This window comes from Empidonax traillii, unplaced genomic scaffold (assembly GCF_003031625.1).
Source record: "Empidonax traillii isolate 1590-97213 ecotype Southwest subspecies unplaced genomic scaffold, ASM303162v1 scaffold617:size382775, whole genome shotgun sequence".
In the NCBI taxonomy this organism is placed as follows: Eukaryota; Metazoa; Chordata; class Aves; order Passeriformes; family Tyrannidae; genus Empidonax; species Empidonax traillii.
In genome coordinates this window covers 240,584-255,630 of record NW_020955810.1, presented here as the reverse complement: position 1 = coordinate 255,630, position 15,047 = coordinate 240,584, and the positions used below count along the sequence as shown (strand labels likewise).

Sequence of the window (15,047 nt, the reverse complement as noted above, 5' to 3'; positions counted from 1 at the left end):
AGAAGGAATAAAGAAGAAAGAGGGAAGAAAAAGTATGTTGCAGAGGTTTGGGGCTTGAAATATAAAGGAGTTGTCGCTGCACAACTCAGGTTTCAAGTAGCTGTGTCTAATTCCTTCCAACAGGTAAAATTGAAGTATGACACTACCAAAGTGCTGTGTTCACAGAGGGATAAACATGGCAGTTTACCTGATTTTTTTAAAGTTATGTTGTTTGTAACTTGGCATAAGAAGAGATCTGAGATGTCTGTTTAGATTTTAACGCTCTTAATGTAACTAAAAATGTCCTAAAGGCTCAGCACTTACACCCACTGAGGTTTGCACAGTGCAGGCGCGATACGGAACAGTTTCAAATTTCACTAGACAAAAAACACCCAGAAAACCCAAGACTAGCATGTGAACTTCTGTGTTAAAGAAACTGCCTGCACACTGAATGCTGATGTTTATTCTAGCAGATTGATCTCACTCACTCATAATATTTTCATATCTTCATATCCACTAAATATGTTTTTCATTTTATTCATCTTACACGTTTCTCTTCCTATGACAGAATGGAGGATGGGCTGCCATGCCTGCCTTTTCAGTAAAACCAGATAACATTTAAGACATGTCCCTGCAAGGCAGTTTCCATAAAAGCATGCCCCAAAAGCCAAACTGAATCTGTGTAAAGGAGACTGTGTGCAGCTTTTCACATTTTTTCTATCCTGGATTTATGCTGTTCATGTTAAAAAAAAAAAAAAAAAAATTATGTGAGTAGATGTGCTTTACGTTGTTAATATCCAGCTTGGATATTTGAGTAAGCAAGTTGCCTTGAAAACTGAGCTTAACTCACAGAAAAAACAGGTGTGAAAATATAAAAAAAATTAAAATCTGTGATGAACCCTCCCCCCCCCCCCACTCCACTTTATTTAGTTTCCTTATTTTCATTGCAATGCAACTAAAAAAATAAAGGACATATATATATATATATATATATATAATTTACATAGAGGAAAATATTGTGTGTGTTTAAAACAGGTATTATTTTTTTGCCACAGTCCTTTAGAGAGTGGTGCAGATCCACCTGATGTCCTGAGAGATGGCTTTTATAGTGAAATCATGTTCATAAGTTGGGTAGAATTGCAAGAATCCATAGCTACTAAATGAGTAGGTGTAAAACTTTGGAAGAGAGAAGAACCTACAACTTCATTTATGAGGTGTCATGTGATACTGAATCATCTTTAGCATTTTTTGAAGTTCTTGAGGTTTTTTATCTCTTTGGATCTGCATGGTGCCAGAGAGATAAAGGCAGGGAGGGTAGTTATTTCCTTCCTGCAAAGATGTTTATGCTATAAGGTAAAAGACCTTAAAAAAATGTTACTTTAGTATAAACCTATTCAAAATATTCAGATTTATTTTGCAGTATGCACAGAATCCGAGAAAGATTGGAAGGGACCTTAAAGATCACCTTGTTCCAACTCCCCTGCCATGGGCTGGAACAGGGACACCTTCCACTGGACCAGGCTGCTCCAAGCCCCATCCAACCTGGCCTTGGACACTTCCAGGGATGGGACAGCCACAGCTTCCCTGGGCAACCTGTGCCAGTGCCTCACCACCCTCACAAGGAAGGAATACTGTATAACTCTACAGTTATTGTTATGTATTATTTGAATATTTATCTTTTTAGTAATTGGAAGTTCACCAAATACATTTTTGTTTACTGAAGAACACCTTTTCCCCAGCCAAGTATAGTGGAAGTGTTAAAAATGTGTAAGGAAATCATTATGGAGTGAATTAGCATTTAAACTCTAAAATCTTTCCTTAGACTTTATAACTGTGCAAATGTTACATCAATTATCGTGTGTGTTGTATGTGTATTATTATGTATAAATGCTATTTGAGAAGTTGTCATTAGTGTTTTAACCACTTCAGTATGGGAATAGAATCAATTGTGCTGCTTTAGCATTTCACTTTAGGAGAAAATTGTCGTCTTTACTCTTGGCTAAGTTATTCTTGCATTTAATAATTCAATAGTCAGTCTGATCCATTTTTCACCTGGGAAAAGGGAACAGAAGCTTGTCTTTATTTTCCATGTATATTCAGTGTTGCACTCATGGGAATTGTATATCCAAAAATAAGACTATAAATAAGAAATCAGTAGCCTTTTCTGTCTTGCTGCTTTATGTGGGTTTGATATATGCTTCTGCAGCATTATTACTTACTCTGTTCAAATCAATGCCCTGAGCTTTCCTTGAGGTGATTGATTTCCTCCAGATTAGCCTACAAAGTTCGTGATTTAATAAACACCACTGTTACCTGTTTGCCAACTCACAGATGTCTGCAGTGTTGCAGACAGATACTGTAACATCTCCAGAAGGACTTCAGTCAGTAGTAAGATTTTGATGGTATAACATTATTTGAATAGGAAAGAGAGAACAGCTTTGGTCTTATATGGTTAAAAGCAAACTAAAATCGCTTGGAAGAAATAGAAATAAGACAAGAACTTATGAAAATGAAGCCAGACTCTGTAGGAGATAATGATGAAAGGGAAGATACTTAGAGTATTGTCCTCTCTAGTGCCACTTTACTGCTTTAGAGAAGAAGCATTTTTTCCATACTTCTATGTTTTTAAACACTGCTGTAATAGATTGTAAAGTATCAGTAGAAATGTATGACTGTTGATGTCCCTCCCTAAAATATGCCTGTGAATATGTATTTGCATTGCCATTTAGTGACAGTTTTTGCAGAAATGGGGTGCCAAGGAAGAATTTGAGTGGTTTGTGTGATACAGTGCTATTTAGGGTTCAGTGGGTTTGGGCTCCATGTAGAATACCTTCCATTTATTAGGATGTTATTTCATAAGCCACAGTTGCTTATCCATAGCAACTGACTGAGTGTGAATGTTCTGGGCAGCAACATCTTGGAAGAGTTCCGTGTGGGATAAGGAAGGATTTTGTTTGGCATTTGGACATTTAAAACAGATATTTTTTTTTTACAGTTTCTCATGGCTGGATTGTATGAACCTGGTTTGGATACAGTTTGGTACAGGTTTCTCTTTGCCCTCACAGTTTTATCTTTTACTTTTCCATAATACCTCCTTGATATCTGGAAGAGCAATGTTTTCTAATGCTTTCCAACCCAGACACTTTCATGTATAATTACTGTTAGAAAATGTAATGGCCTTCAAGCACTGATGGCCTGTGCAGTTGGGAAGTCTGGAGAAAGTTTTCATGAGAGGTTAATGTGTAATATTTTAACACAGATCTCCAAACACAGTATTTTTCATCTTTAAGTTCACTCTTAGTTCTTTATTTTTCCTGATAATGGCTTGGCACAGCATTATTCCTCCCTGGTTTTTTCTCTCTGTATATATGTTAGGGCTTTTTTTTTTTTAACTTCATGCCTTTTTCAGTATTGTATTGGAGGTAAATCTCAATAGCTTCACAGGATGTCTTTGCTCACATGGAAGCTGCAGTCTGATATACAGCATGTTCCTTCAGTCTCCATACCTAAACTGCTCTGTGGCCAGGTCATTTCTTTAATGCTCTCTGAGAAATGTTGTGGGGTTCTATTAATCTTTCTCCAGGAATCTTGTATTTCTGATATTGCCCTGCTTTCATCCTCTTTCCTGGGAGATGGTTTTCCTTTTCAATTGCTCTACTATTGTTTTTAATATTACTAAGGCTTGTTGCTTTTCCTGCTGCTTTCTTTTGTAGAATTAAAATGCTACTTTTGGCACAGAAACTATCATATTGCTTTTGAAGGGTAGATATTATTCTTGCTCCCCCAACACCTTGGGAAGTATTGTACAATAGGATTCTGTTCAGTCCACATTTTTATCAACACCTTCACCATCACCTGCAGCCATCATTCCATTTAGAGCACAGCCTTACAGGTATTTTTTCCCTTTTTGCAATATCAAGATATGAAGAAGATGAATGAAAGTTTCTTGCATCTTCTTGTCAGTGTGTTTTTACAGCTCCCCTGAACAGTGATGGACTTGGCAGCCTAGAGACTGAAATCCTCTGTTTAATCACAGGCTAGGTAAAGTTCAGCAGAAAGATGTATTTCTATACACAGCCCCTGTAGCATGTCTAAGCCTCAAGCTGGAGAGCCAACCTTCTGTAAGTGGAAAAAAGCTCTCAGGCCAGTCAGTCCCTGGCCTCATCTGTGGAACTGTTGAAAAAGAAGCATTTATGCCATTGAGTTTTGTGACAGGTGCTGACATCTAGTCTGGAGTGGACTGAGAGTTCTCTCTCATTCATTTGGGAATGCCTTTCTGTAACTTACTGTAACTCACTACACAATGTAGTGTTCCATTTAGTTTGGAAGCTGTACATCTGTGTGCATTGAGTTGTCACATAACACTTCAAAAGGCAGTGGGTTTTCAGGTCAGCTTGCATTTAACCCTGGGCTTGATCTCTAGATCCTTAATGCCTGTGATCATTTATTTTATTTTAGTTGTGTAAACTCTCAGAATCCAATAGCTAAAACCAGAGGACTAAGTAAAACAATAAACCCCATTCCTATGTTTAGAGTATTGAGACATTTTATTTGAAAACTAAGGAAAACTAAGGCCCTTCGGAGACTTCTGCCACATCCTGGGTCCACAGAAGGCATATTGCACAGAATTCTTGTGCGTGGTCACAAATTGTAATCTCTGAACATTTTGTAATGCTGTGCTAGACAGGAAATGGTCCTGGTCACGTTCCTTTCCACAAAGATGTGTTAATGGGGGTTTATTAATTTTTCTCTAAAAATCCAATATAATGCAAGTCTGTGCTATTCCAAAAGAAGTGCTGGCTATTAAATCTGGTAGAAATAATTTGACAGTTGTTTGGTTTTTTTGTATTTTTCAGCTAACAGGACAAGTGACTTTGAAAATTGCCAATGAACCAGTTTTGCCGTTTAATGCCCTCGACATTGCATTAGAAGTCCAGAACAGTCTCAAAGGTAATTTTGTTTAGAAGAATGTTGTTCTCCATTAATTCGGGGGCGGGGGGAGGGGAGAATCATCTAATCCCTAATACAGATTTTCAATTTTCACTTGAATGATAGCCAGTGATTTTACTAGTTAAACAGTGCCATTATATAGTGTTAAATAAAATGCAGGTTTGGTTGCTAAATAAATCTGTAACATATTTAAATTTCCTCTGATGTTACTTTGTCAATTAAGCAATAATTAGGATTAAAATATCCTAATTACACAGCAATCAACAATAACAAACTTTGTGACTTAATTTGATTTTAATTCCTTTCAAGGCTTTGTTCAATACAAGCAAGAGAGGGCTTCTAATCCTACTGTCCTTTGGTTCCTTAATTTTCAGTCACCTTCCTTGCTTGTTTATTGCACTAACTCACCTTGTTGCAGAGCATGATAACTTCTCTCTTTCTTCAGGTGTGACAAAGCAAGATAATTTACTAATACATATTGTTGGAGCTGACTAAGCCCTGATACCCTCCCTGCAAGCTCCATATTTGACATCAGCATGTTTGGGATAATGGGTTGGGATTAGGGAGATGGACAAGAAAGTTTCTAGTCAGAAAGTAAACAGAAGTCACTGGTGACTAGGAAATTATGCAGAGATAATTCTTGTAGACTTAGGGTTTGGCACTGTTTGCTAGATATAGGATGAATGCCTTGATATGAGACCACTGCATCAGGATTGGGGTGCCATTACAGATATTCCTGTGTTGCCTTCTTGATTAAAGAACAGGCATTCTGCAGTCTCTTTGTCCTGTGTTGACAACAGAACCCAGTCAAGCCAATAGCCCTTGGCTAGAGCTGTTTAAGATAACCCAGTTATAGGGGGCAGTTGTGCATTCTCTTTGCTTATGGGGGCTGCTCTTTGTTATTCTTCTTTTCCCCTCTCTACAGGCAGAAGAAAAATGTTAATATGTTATAGGGAACTAAACCCATATTATGTTACTGAGATATTCTCTGCTAGTGTCTAGACTACAGAAGAGCAATATGTCACCTTCTTATCAATTATGAAAGGAATATGCCTTAGCTCCAGTCCTGACGTCTAAAGAGGGAAAGGAAGTCTAGTTTTTAATACTGTCTAGTCTCATTCATCCATATAAACTTTCTCCTTCAGTGTCATCTTTCTTCCTCCTTCCATGCAGTCCCTTTTCCCTCACAGATTCCTCATATTCTGGTGTATTCAAATGAGATCCAGCTCCCTTTCCTAAGTGACTAATTGAAAGTATGCTGGTTGTGGAGAGCACGTAAGAAGCTTGGTCCTTGAAGAATAAATCTTTTGATAATTTAGCTGCCAAACTCTAACACATTCCTTGAATTTGTACAAAATGAGTTATTTTAGAAGCTGGTTTTCTGGTCAGAATTCACTGAACTTTAATTGTGAAAAGTACATCCCTGATGAGAACCCACATGAAATTTAAAAGTCTGCTCCAAAGCACTGTCTTGTTAGGACCTCACAGGAGGACACTGTGAGATGGGTAAATCCATGTTGTTATTTCCTGGTCTCCAGTTATGTCTCTGATACAGATTGCCTGTGGTATCCTAAGGCCTTTCAAAAATATTTTTATTTATATGTTTATGGAAATCTCAAGTTGACCTGTTAAATAAAGATGTAAGTTCTAGAAAATCACACCCAAACTGTACATAGACTGTAGCAGAGACTTTTCGCAAACTTGAGGTGCTGACCCTGCATTTCATTCACTCCCCACACTATAAAGCACCACTTTTCTGTAATACACACTCATAGAAGTATGATAGCTTTTCTTTAATCTTTGCCATCCATCATTGTCAAGACCTAGGATTCAGTAGGCAAGTATTGGTCTGGAATCAGTGAGCATCTAAAAAGACAAGTAATTTTAGCTCTGTTGAGCCACATAAACATTGGTTTAGTTGAGCCTAAACACAGCAGGGAATGATCATCAAATGAAAAGTGTGGCTCAGCTGGTATTCCTTCAACTGAACATGAGATGCCTGCTATTGTTCTTCCTTTTTTCTTTATTTTGAGTAACAGGAAATGTTGATTTAAACTGACATTTTTCCTCTAACTTCAGTTAGATCATTTATCTCTACCACTTCGGGGGAGGGAAAATTATTTCCTAGGTTGTAGGGCCGGGAGGATAAATCTTCTCCCAGCTGTTCACTTTAGAGTTTTGTTTAATGATTTTTCTCATGACTTTCATGTCTTGTCTGTCTCCAGCTTATGTCAAATAGCAGTTTATTTTCACTTTGGAAAACATTAATACAATAGTCTTTTTTTTCTGGTTACTTGAAAGTTGTACTTTTTAACATGGCTCATGGGTTTCTTCATTCTTCAAAACGTTTTATGTTGTGTGAAATTTCCAGTTGAAAGTGGCATTGTCTTAGTAAGCTGTTTCCTCCCCCAAATCAATGCAAACTGTAAATGTAGAAAAGGAGAAGGTAAATCTGCATGACATGCTAGATTTGCTCATTAGGTTTAACTTTGTGCCTCTGGGATCTGGTTCAGCCAGTCCCTTAAACACCCATTTTATTGCCCATTGGACTTTCTCATGTGCTTAAAGTTAAATCGTGTGTAGAGGTACTAGAGTCACTGTTTTGCAGTCTCCTGAATGCAGCCAAAAAAATGTTGTATATGCCTTTGTATTTGCTATTACTGCATTTAGTTGTGTTTGTAAACGATTTAACTCTGCAGTGTGGTGAGTGTCTGTACTAGTAGCTCTGTTATATTCCATGGGATATTACTCAGCACTTTACAAACCATTTCTTACATTCAGGATAGTCAGGATGGCAAGTTATGTCATCCAAAACATGTTCACATCTGGCTCATGGCCTGTACCTCAGAGAGATGGGGAAAAGGCTGTTAAGTGACATGTGTTCTCTCACCAGAACCCTTGGAAACAAGCTACTGCTTTTGGGTTTATCTGAAAGGAAGGGTTGTGACTGGAGAGACATTTCATTTTGTGCATCTGCTGATGGTCTGATGTTTAACAGAAAACCTCATGGTCATAAATGATGGGAGATGGGTTCCAAGACTGAAATCCAGATCCCTAGGGCTAGTCAAGCTGTTATCTGTCTGATCACAGATGTGATATTTTAGACAAATTCATAAATAGGTGACAGCTTCAAATATTCTCATTAACTACACCTTGCAGTTGTGTGGAACTTGTGCCTTGTGTGCATTTAAAATCAAGGCACTGCAAGTTGAATCAAGTACAAGCACTAGGCCTGACATCCTGTAGAAACACAATTTGTCTTTTGTGGTAGGGCACAGGCAAGATGTCCAATCTGGTATACAAATGATACAAATTCAGCTGTTAAGCCCTCCTGTAGAAGTATTTTGTATGTATATGCAAGTAGAAATATGTAATCATTTTTGTGTAAGTATTTTGTACTAATATAAGCATTGCTATTCAAAACATATTTGTATTTTCTGCTGAACACATTTAGCACTCTGGGTTTGCTCCTTGTAGCCTGTCTTGTGCTGGATTTGAGACTCTCTAAAATTCAGTGTATGTTACTGGAAGTTTCAGGGATTGATGATGGAGGTGCTCAGGTGCCTCATTAGCATTAAATGCTTTTCTGTACCTTTGCACCTGACTGTCTCAGCAGTAAGAAGTTCAGTCACACGGTTTACAAAAATAAAGGCAGCCAGGTTGATGCTGGCCATGTCCCTCGCTTGGGTGTTGTAGAAGCTGATGTCATTTGTTATTCCCAGTCACTTGGGCACACCGAGACTCGTGCAAACCTTCCAAAAAATGGTGTCTGTGCCCCAGCCCTGTGGCTGTGCAGCACTAGGCAGACAAGGTAAGATTCCCCAGTTATGTCTGTCATCACAGGCTGCTGAAGCTGGTGAGCAAACTGTAGCCATCTCTGATAGGCACTGGCTGAGACAGAGAGAGGCTCGTGAAGACAAATTAAGTGTGGATGAGATTTTCTGGTTCTCCCTGTATGGGAAGTGCAGGAGCTGTGATTTAAAGCTCTTTGGCTGATGCAGTGTCAATTGTGTGTGGCTTTCTATCAGTTAGGTCCCTTCTTCTCCCCAGAATGGATGTTGTACAGATGTTACAGCAGCTGAAGTACTTGGGGTGATAACAGTAGGCAGCGCTAGCAGAAGTTTAAAAATAATCTGTTTTATGATAAGCCATTTCCAGGAAAGCCTGCGTGACTTTCCACAGCCTTGATTCAACCCATATATTTCAAAACATCAGGCTAAACTCTCTGTCCTTAGAAAAATCAATACAAAAACATATCTCTCTCATTTACTTGATGGCTGCATGCTCATTGCCTACAGCTATCTGCTAGTCTTCAGCTTGGCGTCATTTTGTCTGCTTGACTGTAGTTCCCTGATCATTTCGGGTGCTTTTCAGAGTTAATTTCTCCACCCGTCTGTCATGTTCAGAAAGTTTCCCTTTTTACTGTTCCCACCCATTATTCTTGACTGCTACAGAGGGAAAAAAATGCAATACTAGATTATCTGTGTGTATGACAGAAATACCTCCTTCTTTGGCATGAGACACTGAGATCTTGTCTTCAGTATCCTTTCAAGGTTAATATATGTTAGTACCTTTTATCAGCCTTTAAAAAAAAAAAATCATGGAAAAATGCATTTTCCATGGACAAAACATTTGATACTGAAGGGAAAGGATGAGCAGCTAATCTGTATCTGTAGGCCATGTAAGTTCAGTAGCTTTGTACAAAGTCATGAATAGCTTAATAGAATCATGGAATAGTTTGTGTTGGAAGGGACCTTTTAAAGACCATCTAGTACAACCCCCCTGCAATGAACAGGGACATCTTCCACTAGACCAAGTTGCTCAGAGCCCCATCCATCCTGGCCTTGAATGGGGCATCCACCACCTCTCCAGGAAACCTGTGCTAGTGTTTCACAATTCCATTGAAAAACAATTCCTTCCTTACACCTGGTCTAAATCTAATCTTTATTTTAAAACCATTACCCCTTGTCCTATTGCAGCAGCCCCTGTTAAAAAAATTTTGTTCCCATCTTTCTTACAAAGCCCTCTTTAAGTACTGAAAGAGCACAGTAAAGTCTCTCTGGAGCCTGCTCTTCTCCAGGCTCCTTCTGTGTTGGCATGCACGTAGTGATGTGTCACAACATGCCTCTTTTAGTGGTAGCCCCTTCGAAAAGAGTCTTCTTGTAGCAACACCAGATTAGTTTGCTTGGGCAGTAACAGTCATGGTAGCGAAATTGCAGCTGATGGCAACATATTCTTTGCACTGAGGATGTCTGTGGATTTGTGTTTCTGCCCCTTTAGGGTGCTTCCTACAAAGCTTTCCCATTCAGATTTTCTGCTGCCTGGCCTGATCATCCTATTTTGCACAGCATGAAAAATCTGCGTAGTGAATACAGCAGCACACCATAGCTGATCCTGAATTTGCAAGCTAATCAAAACCTGAAGCAATTTCTCTTCTCTCTTACATGCAAACACATGTTCACATGCATGGTGAGCAAGCATAACTTAAGCAGAACTGCTGATTTGTTTGTGCTCGCTCTCCTGTAGGTACTTGTAGGCAAGTGCATTCATAGCAGAGGGCACAAGCACAATTTAAAAATGTTAAATCTCTAGCGTATTTTTCATAAGAGCAATCAGTTACATGGGGAAAGGCTGTTGTATTCAGTATCTGTAAAAATAAATATCTATTTGGTGTAACCTGTTTCTGAATAGAATCCAGTTACATTTAGCAAGTGTAATGAAATTCAGCAGTGTAATTCTCGGATCAAGAGTATACATGCTCTTGAGTCACTTTCTTGTACTTGCAATTTTATTTTTATAGCAACTAAACAGCTAGCTTAGATGATTCATCATGATTCATACTGGAGACAAAAGGACAAAGAATACAAAATATAATAACATGGCATTGTTTTCTCTTGAGTGAAGTAATACTTGTGCTTGATTTTCTCTGTAAAAGCATCACAAGATGTTTAAGCCACCTTTAGTTAACGCATCCTTCTCTTGAAGGATCATTTGCCCTTCCAGTCCCAGCTTCTCAAATTGAGACAAGCACAAATCACAGTTTCCCTTGGCGATGAAGTTCAGTGTGTTGTGAGGCCCGTTCTGTCCTTGGTTTGCTGGAGTAACTCTGATCATAGACACGTGCAGGTTTTGTACTGAAGTATTAAAGAGGGGCCTGGGCGTGCGTTTTCTGAGTGCTGGTTTAGAGAGTGTGGTAAACAGTGCTTCTTACTCATGACTGTAAACAAAAACGTTGTTGGTTTAGGTGCAAAATGCTGTAGAGAATGACTGGGAGCATTTACAGGATTAAAAAGGTGTTTAAAAGGGTGGTCTGGTTGGCTTCATTTCCAAGTATGGTAGGATGGATTTTCCTTTTATCTCACCTTCACCATTGAAAAGGCAAAGCTGGCATTTACAATTGTTTAAAACTTATAAATGGTTTCTGTTACTTGGAATACAAAGTGGTTTGCTGAAACCAAAGGATTCTTTCTAATAGGGTGAATTTTAATATTTCCATATGGACAGAAGTCCCAGGGTAAGTTATGCACAGTGCCTACATTATATACATGGGAATGGCAAGTTCTTCAGCTGCACAGGATGTTTGCCAGAGATTTGAAAATTAAGGATAATGATATTTTGCAAAATATCGCAAATAAACCGAGTTTATATACTTGGAGAATATTTTTCTGAGGCATCAACCTAACTTGATCAGAATTTAAATTGCTCCAGACTCAATCAGAAAGATACCTATCCTGTATCAAGGTACCACAGTGCCTGTTATTCATTCTAATTAGGGAAAGGGGGCTTGGTCAAGCGCCATTAACAAAAGAACTTTGTCTCAAACCAGAGCAGACACAAACCATCTTCTCTCACTCCTGTTCTCACAGGGAACTCCTGTTCATTGTTGAAATTCATCTTGATAGCTCAGGAAATCTGACAGTTTCTCTCACGCCAGCATCTGTCTCTCCGTGTATTTTGGATCATTTCATGTTTTGCTGGATTGGAATGTGTTAGCTGAATGGCAGGAGTACATGGGGATCTATGAACTCCTTTTCCTTTACTGGAATTTATCCAGTAGCTCTCTTTTTCCATCTGAGGGACAGCATATTATATTCAGGCATGTCCTTGATTTGTTCCTTATACCTGTTTGTTTACCTTTCTGGTTTTTTGATTATTCTCCCCATTCCATCAGGGAGGCGGGAGAGTGGGAGTAAGCAGGTTCATGGCACTTGGTTGCCAGCTGAGTTTAAACCATGTCAGTGTTCTCCAATTACTGTTTTTGATTTCTCCTTGCATCTGTTAGACAGGGAAGTTTAACATTCATTTAACTTGTGTCTTGAACCACTTTCTTGGCTTAATCATCTCAGTCACTAAGATAATGAACTCACTGACATTTTTACATTCAGCTCCTAAAGCTGCATGGTTTATGTTGACGAAAATATCATTTGAAAGATTTAAGGGTAGTTGATTTTCTTGTCAATAGACAAAGTGAATTTTGGCCTTAAGATAATTTCTGCATCCTGGAAATGTTTATGGTGACCGATATTACTTTTGACTTTATATCAGGTTCAGACTCTGCTTTTTCTCTCCATGTTCTTGTAAAAAGGAAAGCAGTCTGTGCACACACTGGGAAAGGAGGCCGTGCTCTCCACCTGCACTGCAGGTGGGAATAGACTGCACATTCACAATGTTCCAATTCACGTTTCACATTCCTCTGTCATATCCCAATGACCAGAGAAATACTGAGATCAAGGTGTGCTCTGAAGGGCTACAGGCTTTTATTCTTTTGGTGTCTGTGTAGGATTGCTAACAAAGCAATAGTTAACATTCCATATTTAAAAAGTTTTGAAAATACTGACTGGATTGGAATATGCATTTGGATATCAATTAAAGTTGGCTCATTGGCATATAATTTAAGTGATTAAGAGGAACAATTTCAATCCCCTCTAAAAGTGTTGTTAACCTCTAGGATTCTAAAACATTCCATCAAATTCAATTAAACTGCATATTACAATTTTCTATACAGCAGTCATTATGGAATCCAGGCACAGGCTTTCAGACTTGAGAGCAGTAGCATCAAATGGCATTTAGTAAATGCTGTCTCAGAAGGAAATGCTATAGTTCCTGATTTATAACCATTGCTTCCTTCAGGCCTGTTTTTCCAATGCTAGACTTCAATCTGTACCCCAAAATCATTCCTCACGGCTTATTAGATCTTAAAACATCAGAGCCCAAATTGATCTTTGAAAAAAGGATCAGAGGTTATGCAGGATGATCTATGGCTTTCCTTGATCCATTACAAACCCCTCAAGGGAAAAGAGGCTCCAGTTTTAATTGGGCTATTAATTTTGGCTTATAAGCAGGAGTAATAAGTGGTGTTCTCTGAATCACTGGCAACTGTCTTGCTCTTGCTGTTCCCAGGTGATGAAGTAGGCGTTCCTCAGTTGCTCGCAGTGGCCTCACGTCTGAGGGACACGGCCGAGCTGTTCCAGTCGGATGAGATGCGCCCGGCCAACGACCCCAAGGAGCGAGCTCCTGTCAGAGTCAGGATGCTCAATGATGTGCTACAAAGCTTGGAGAAAAGCTTCCTGGTTCATCGAGCTCCTCCAGGACTTTACAGGTGGGGTGTTCCACGCGTTCTTCACTTGAGCTAAAACGGTTTTCAGTGTTGCTCGGTTTGCAAGACTGTCGTACTTTAAAAAAAAAAAAAAAAACAACGCCAAACCTCAGTGAGTATCCAAGATTAAAGCTATTTTTTCCTATCACATCCTCTCTGCAGAAAACATTAATTCATTACAGTACAAGGGGTCATTAGAATGCAGCACTGTAGCATTTCTGTCATGACATCTTTGCTAACAAGATGTACGGTGTGATGGCAACCCAGGCAGCGTGACAGATACGTGTGTTAGACGGTACAGTAAGCTTCCAGAAGAAGAAAATACTTTAAAGTCTAATACTGCTTGACAAGCTCCACCTATATTTTATTTAAAACTTTTTACAGCTCATTGAAGATTCAGAATTATACAAGATACTCTGTAGCATTATTTAACATATTTAATTATATAGCAGGGTTCTTGGATGCATTTCAACCAGTCAAAGGCAGTACAATGCAGTGAATGAGGAGGCCTTAGTCAGTCACTGTTCATAACATCTTGTCTCTGGTTGGACTTGTTCTCTGATACGGGTTCAGCTGCACTACCCAGGCTGATTTTAAGGCATCATAGCCATTCCATCTTTTACTGTCTAAGAAAGTCAGCAATTGCTGACTCACCGTATCTACTCACTGTAGATTCCTGTACAAAATAAAAAACCCCAAACTTACAGCGATCAGTAGCTTAAAAAAAGTCTGTAAAACAAGAATTGGCCAGGCATGCCCTGAGGAGTGTCTGGTGCTCTGGCTCCTCAGGAGAAGTCATGATGTGCGTCCATGTGCTTCAGTACAAACTGTCTGAGCGCTGCAGGCCATCAGTGTGGAGTTTAAGAGCTTAACCCCAAGGGCATGTCCTGAGTGCCCTGGGCTGCACAGGAGGCAGTGTGGGCTGTCCGACTTCACCAGCTCTGCTGGGATAATTTTGAAGGACTCTGCAGCTGAAGATACCCAATGGCTCATCCATACCGCTCGTTAGGGGGCATTCCCAGGTAAAACTGTCCCTAAAGCCATACCCAGCTTTTATTTTAGGGAAAACTGGTTTGCATGCTCAAAAATAGAGAGCTTGGAAGGCAACACGGATATACAGGAGACAGATCAGAGCCAGGACATAAATGAGCTATCTGTGTTATTTCGGAATATAAATGCACTTGCAGCCAGAACTAACTGAATAGCAGAACAGTTCTTTGTTTCAGTTGATAGGAAAAATTATCAAAAATCTCAGTGCAAGTGCTTATGTTGAGTAGACATAAAATAAACGCATGGTAGAAGTAGACTTGGGAAGGAAAGCAGAAACTACAGCAACAGGAGGAAGAGATTCTTCCGAGCATTAAGGAAGGGCATAAAACAAGTGCAGTCACCTTTTAACAAAAGCAAAGGGAAAAAATAAGAAAGGTAGTTGTGGGGAACTCAGCAATGTTGGTGAATAAAAAAAAAGCCCTACAGCTATAATAAAGAAAATATAATAATTACATTTGGGGAGGGGCTAATT

The 15,047-nt window shown here is 39.1% G+C and overlaps 1 protein-coding gene across 1 annotated transcript in view; it reads left to right on the top strand.

The window, feature by feature from the left end:
- Positions 1 to 15,047, top strand: part of LOC114065093 (inactive N-acetylated-alpha-linked acidic dipeptidase-like protein 2) — a gene marked incomplete at its 5' end in the record, with an annotated part of 150,627 nt that overhangs the window by 119,295 nt on the left and 16,285 nt on the right. Inside the window, 2 exons of the mRNA XM_027898698.1 lie at positions 4,836 to 4,929; positions 13,330 to 13,528. Of these exons, the coding sequence (XP_027754499.1) occupies positions 4,836 to 4,929; positions 13,330 to 13,528 (293 nt within the window). The remainder of the gene's footprint in view (positions 1 to 4,835; positions 4,930 to 13,329; positions 13,529 to 15,047) is intronic.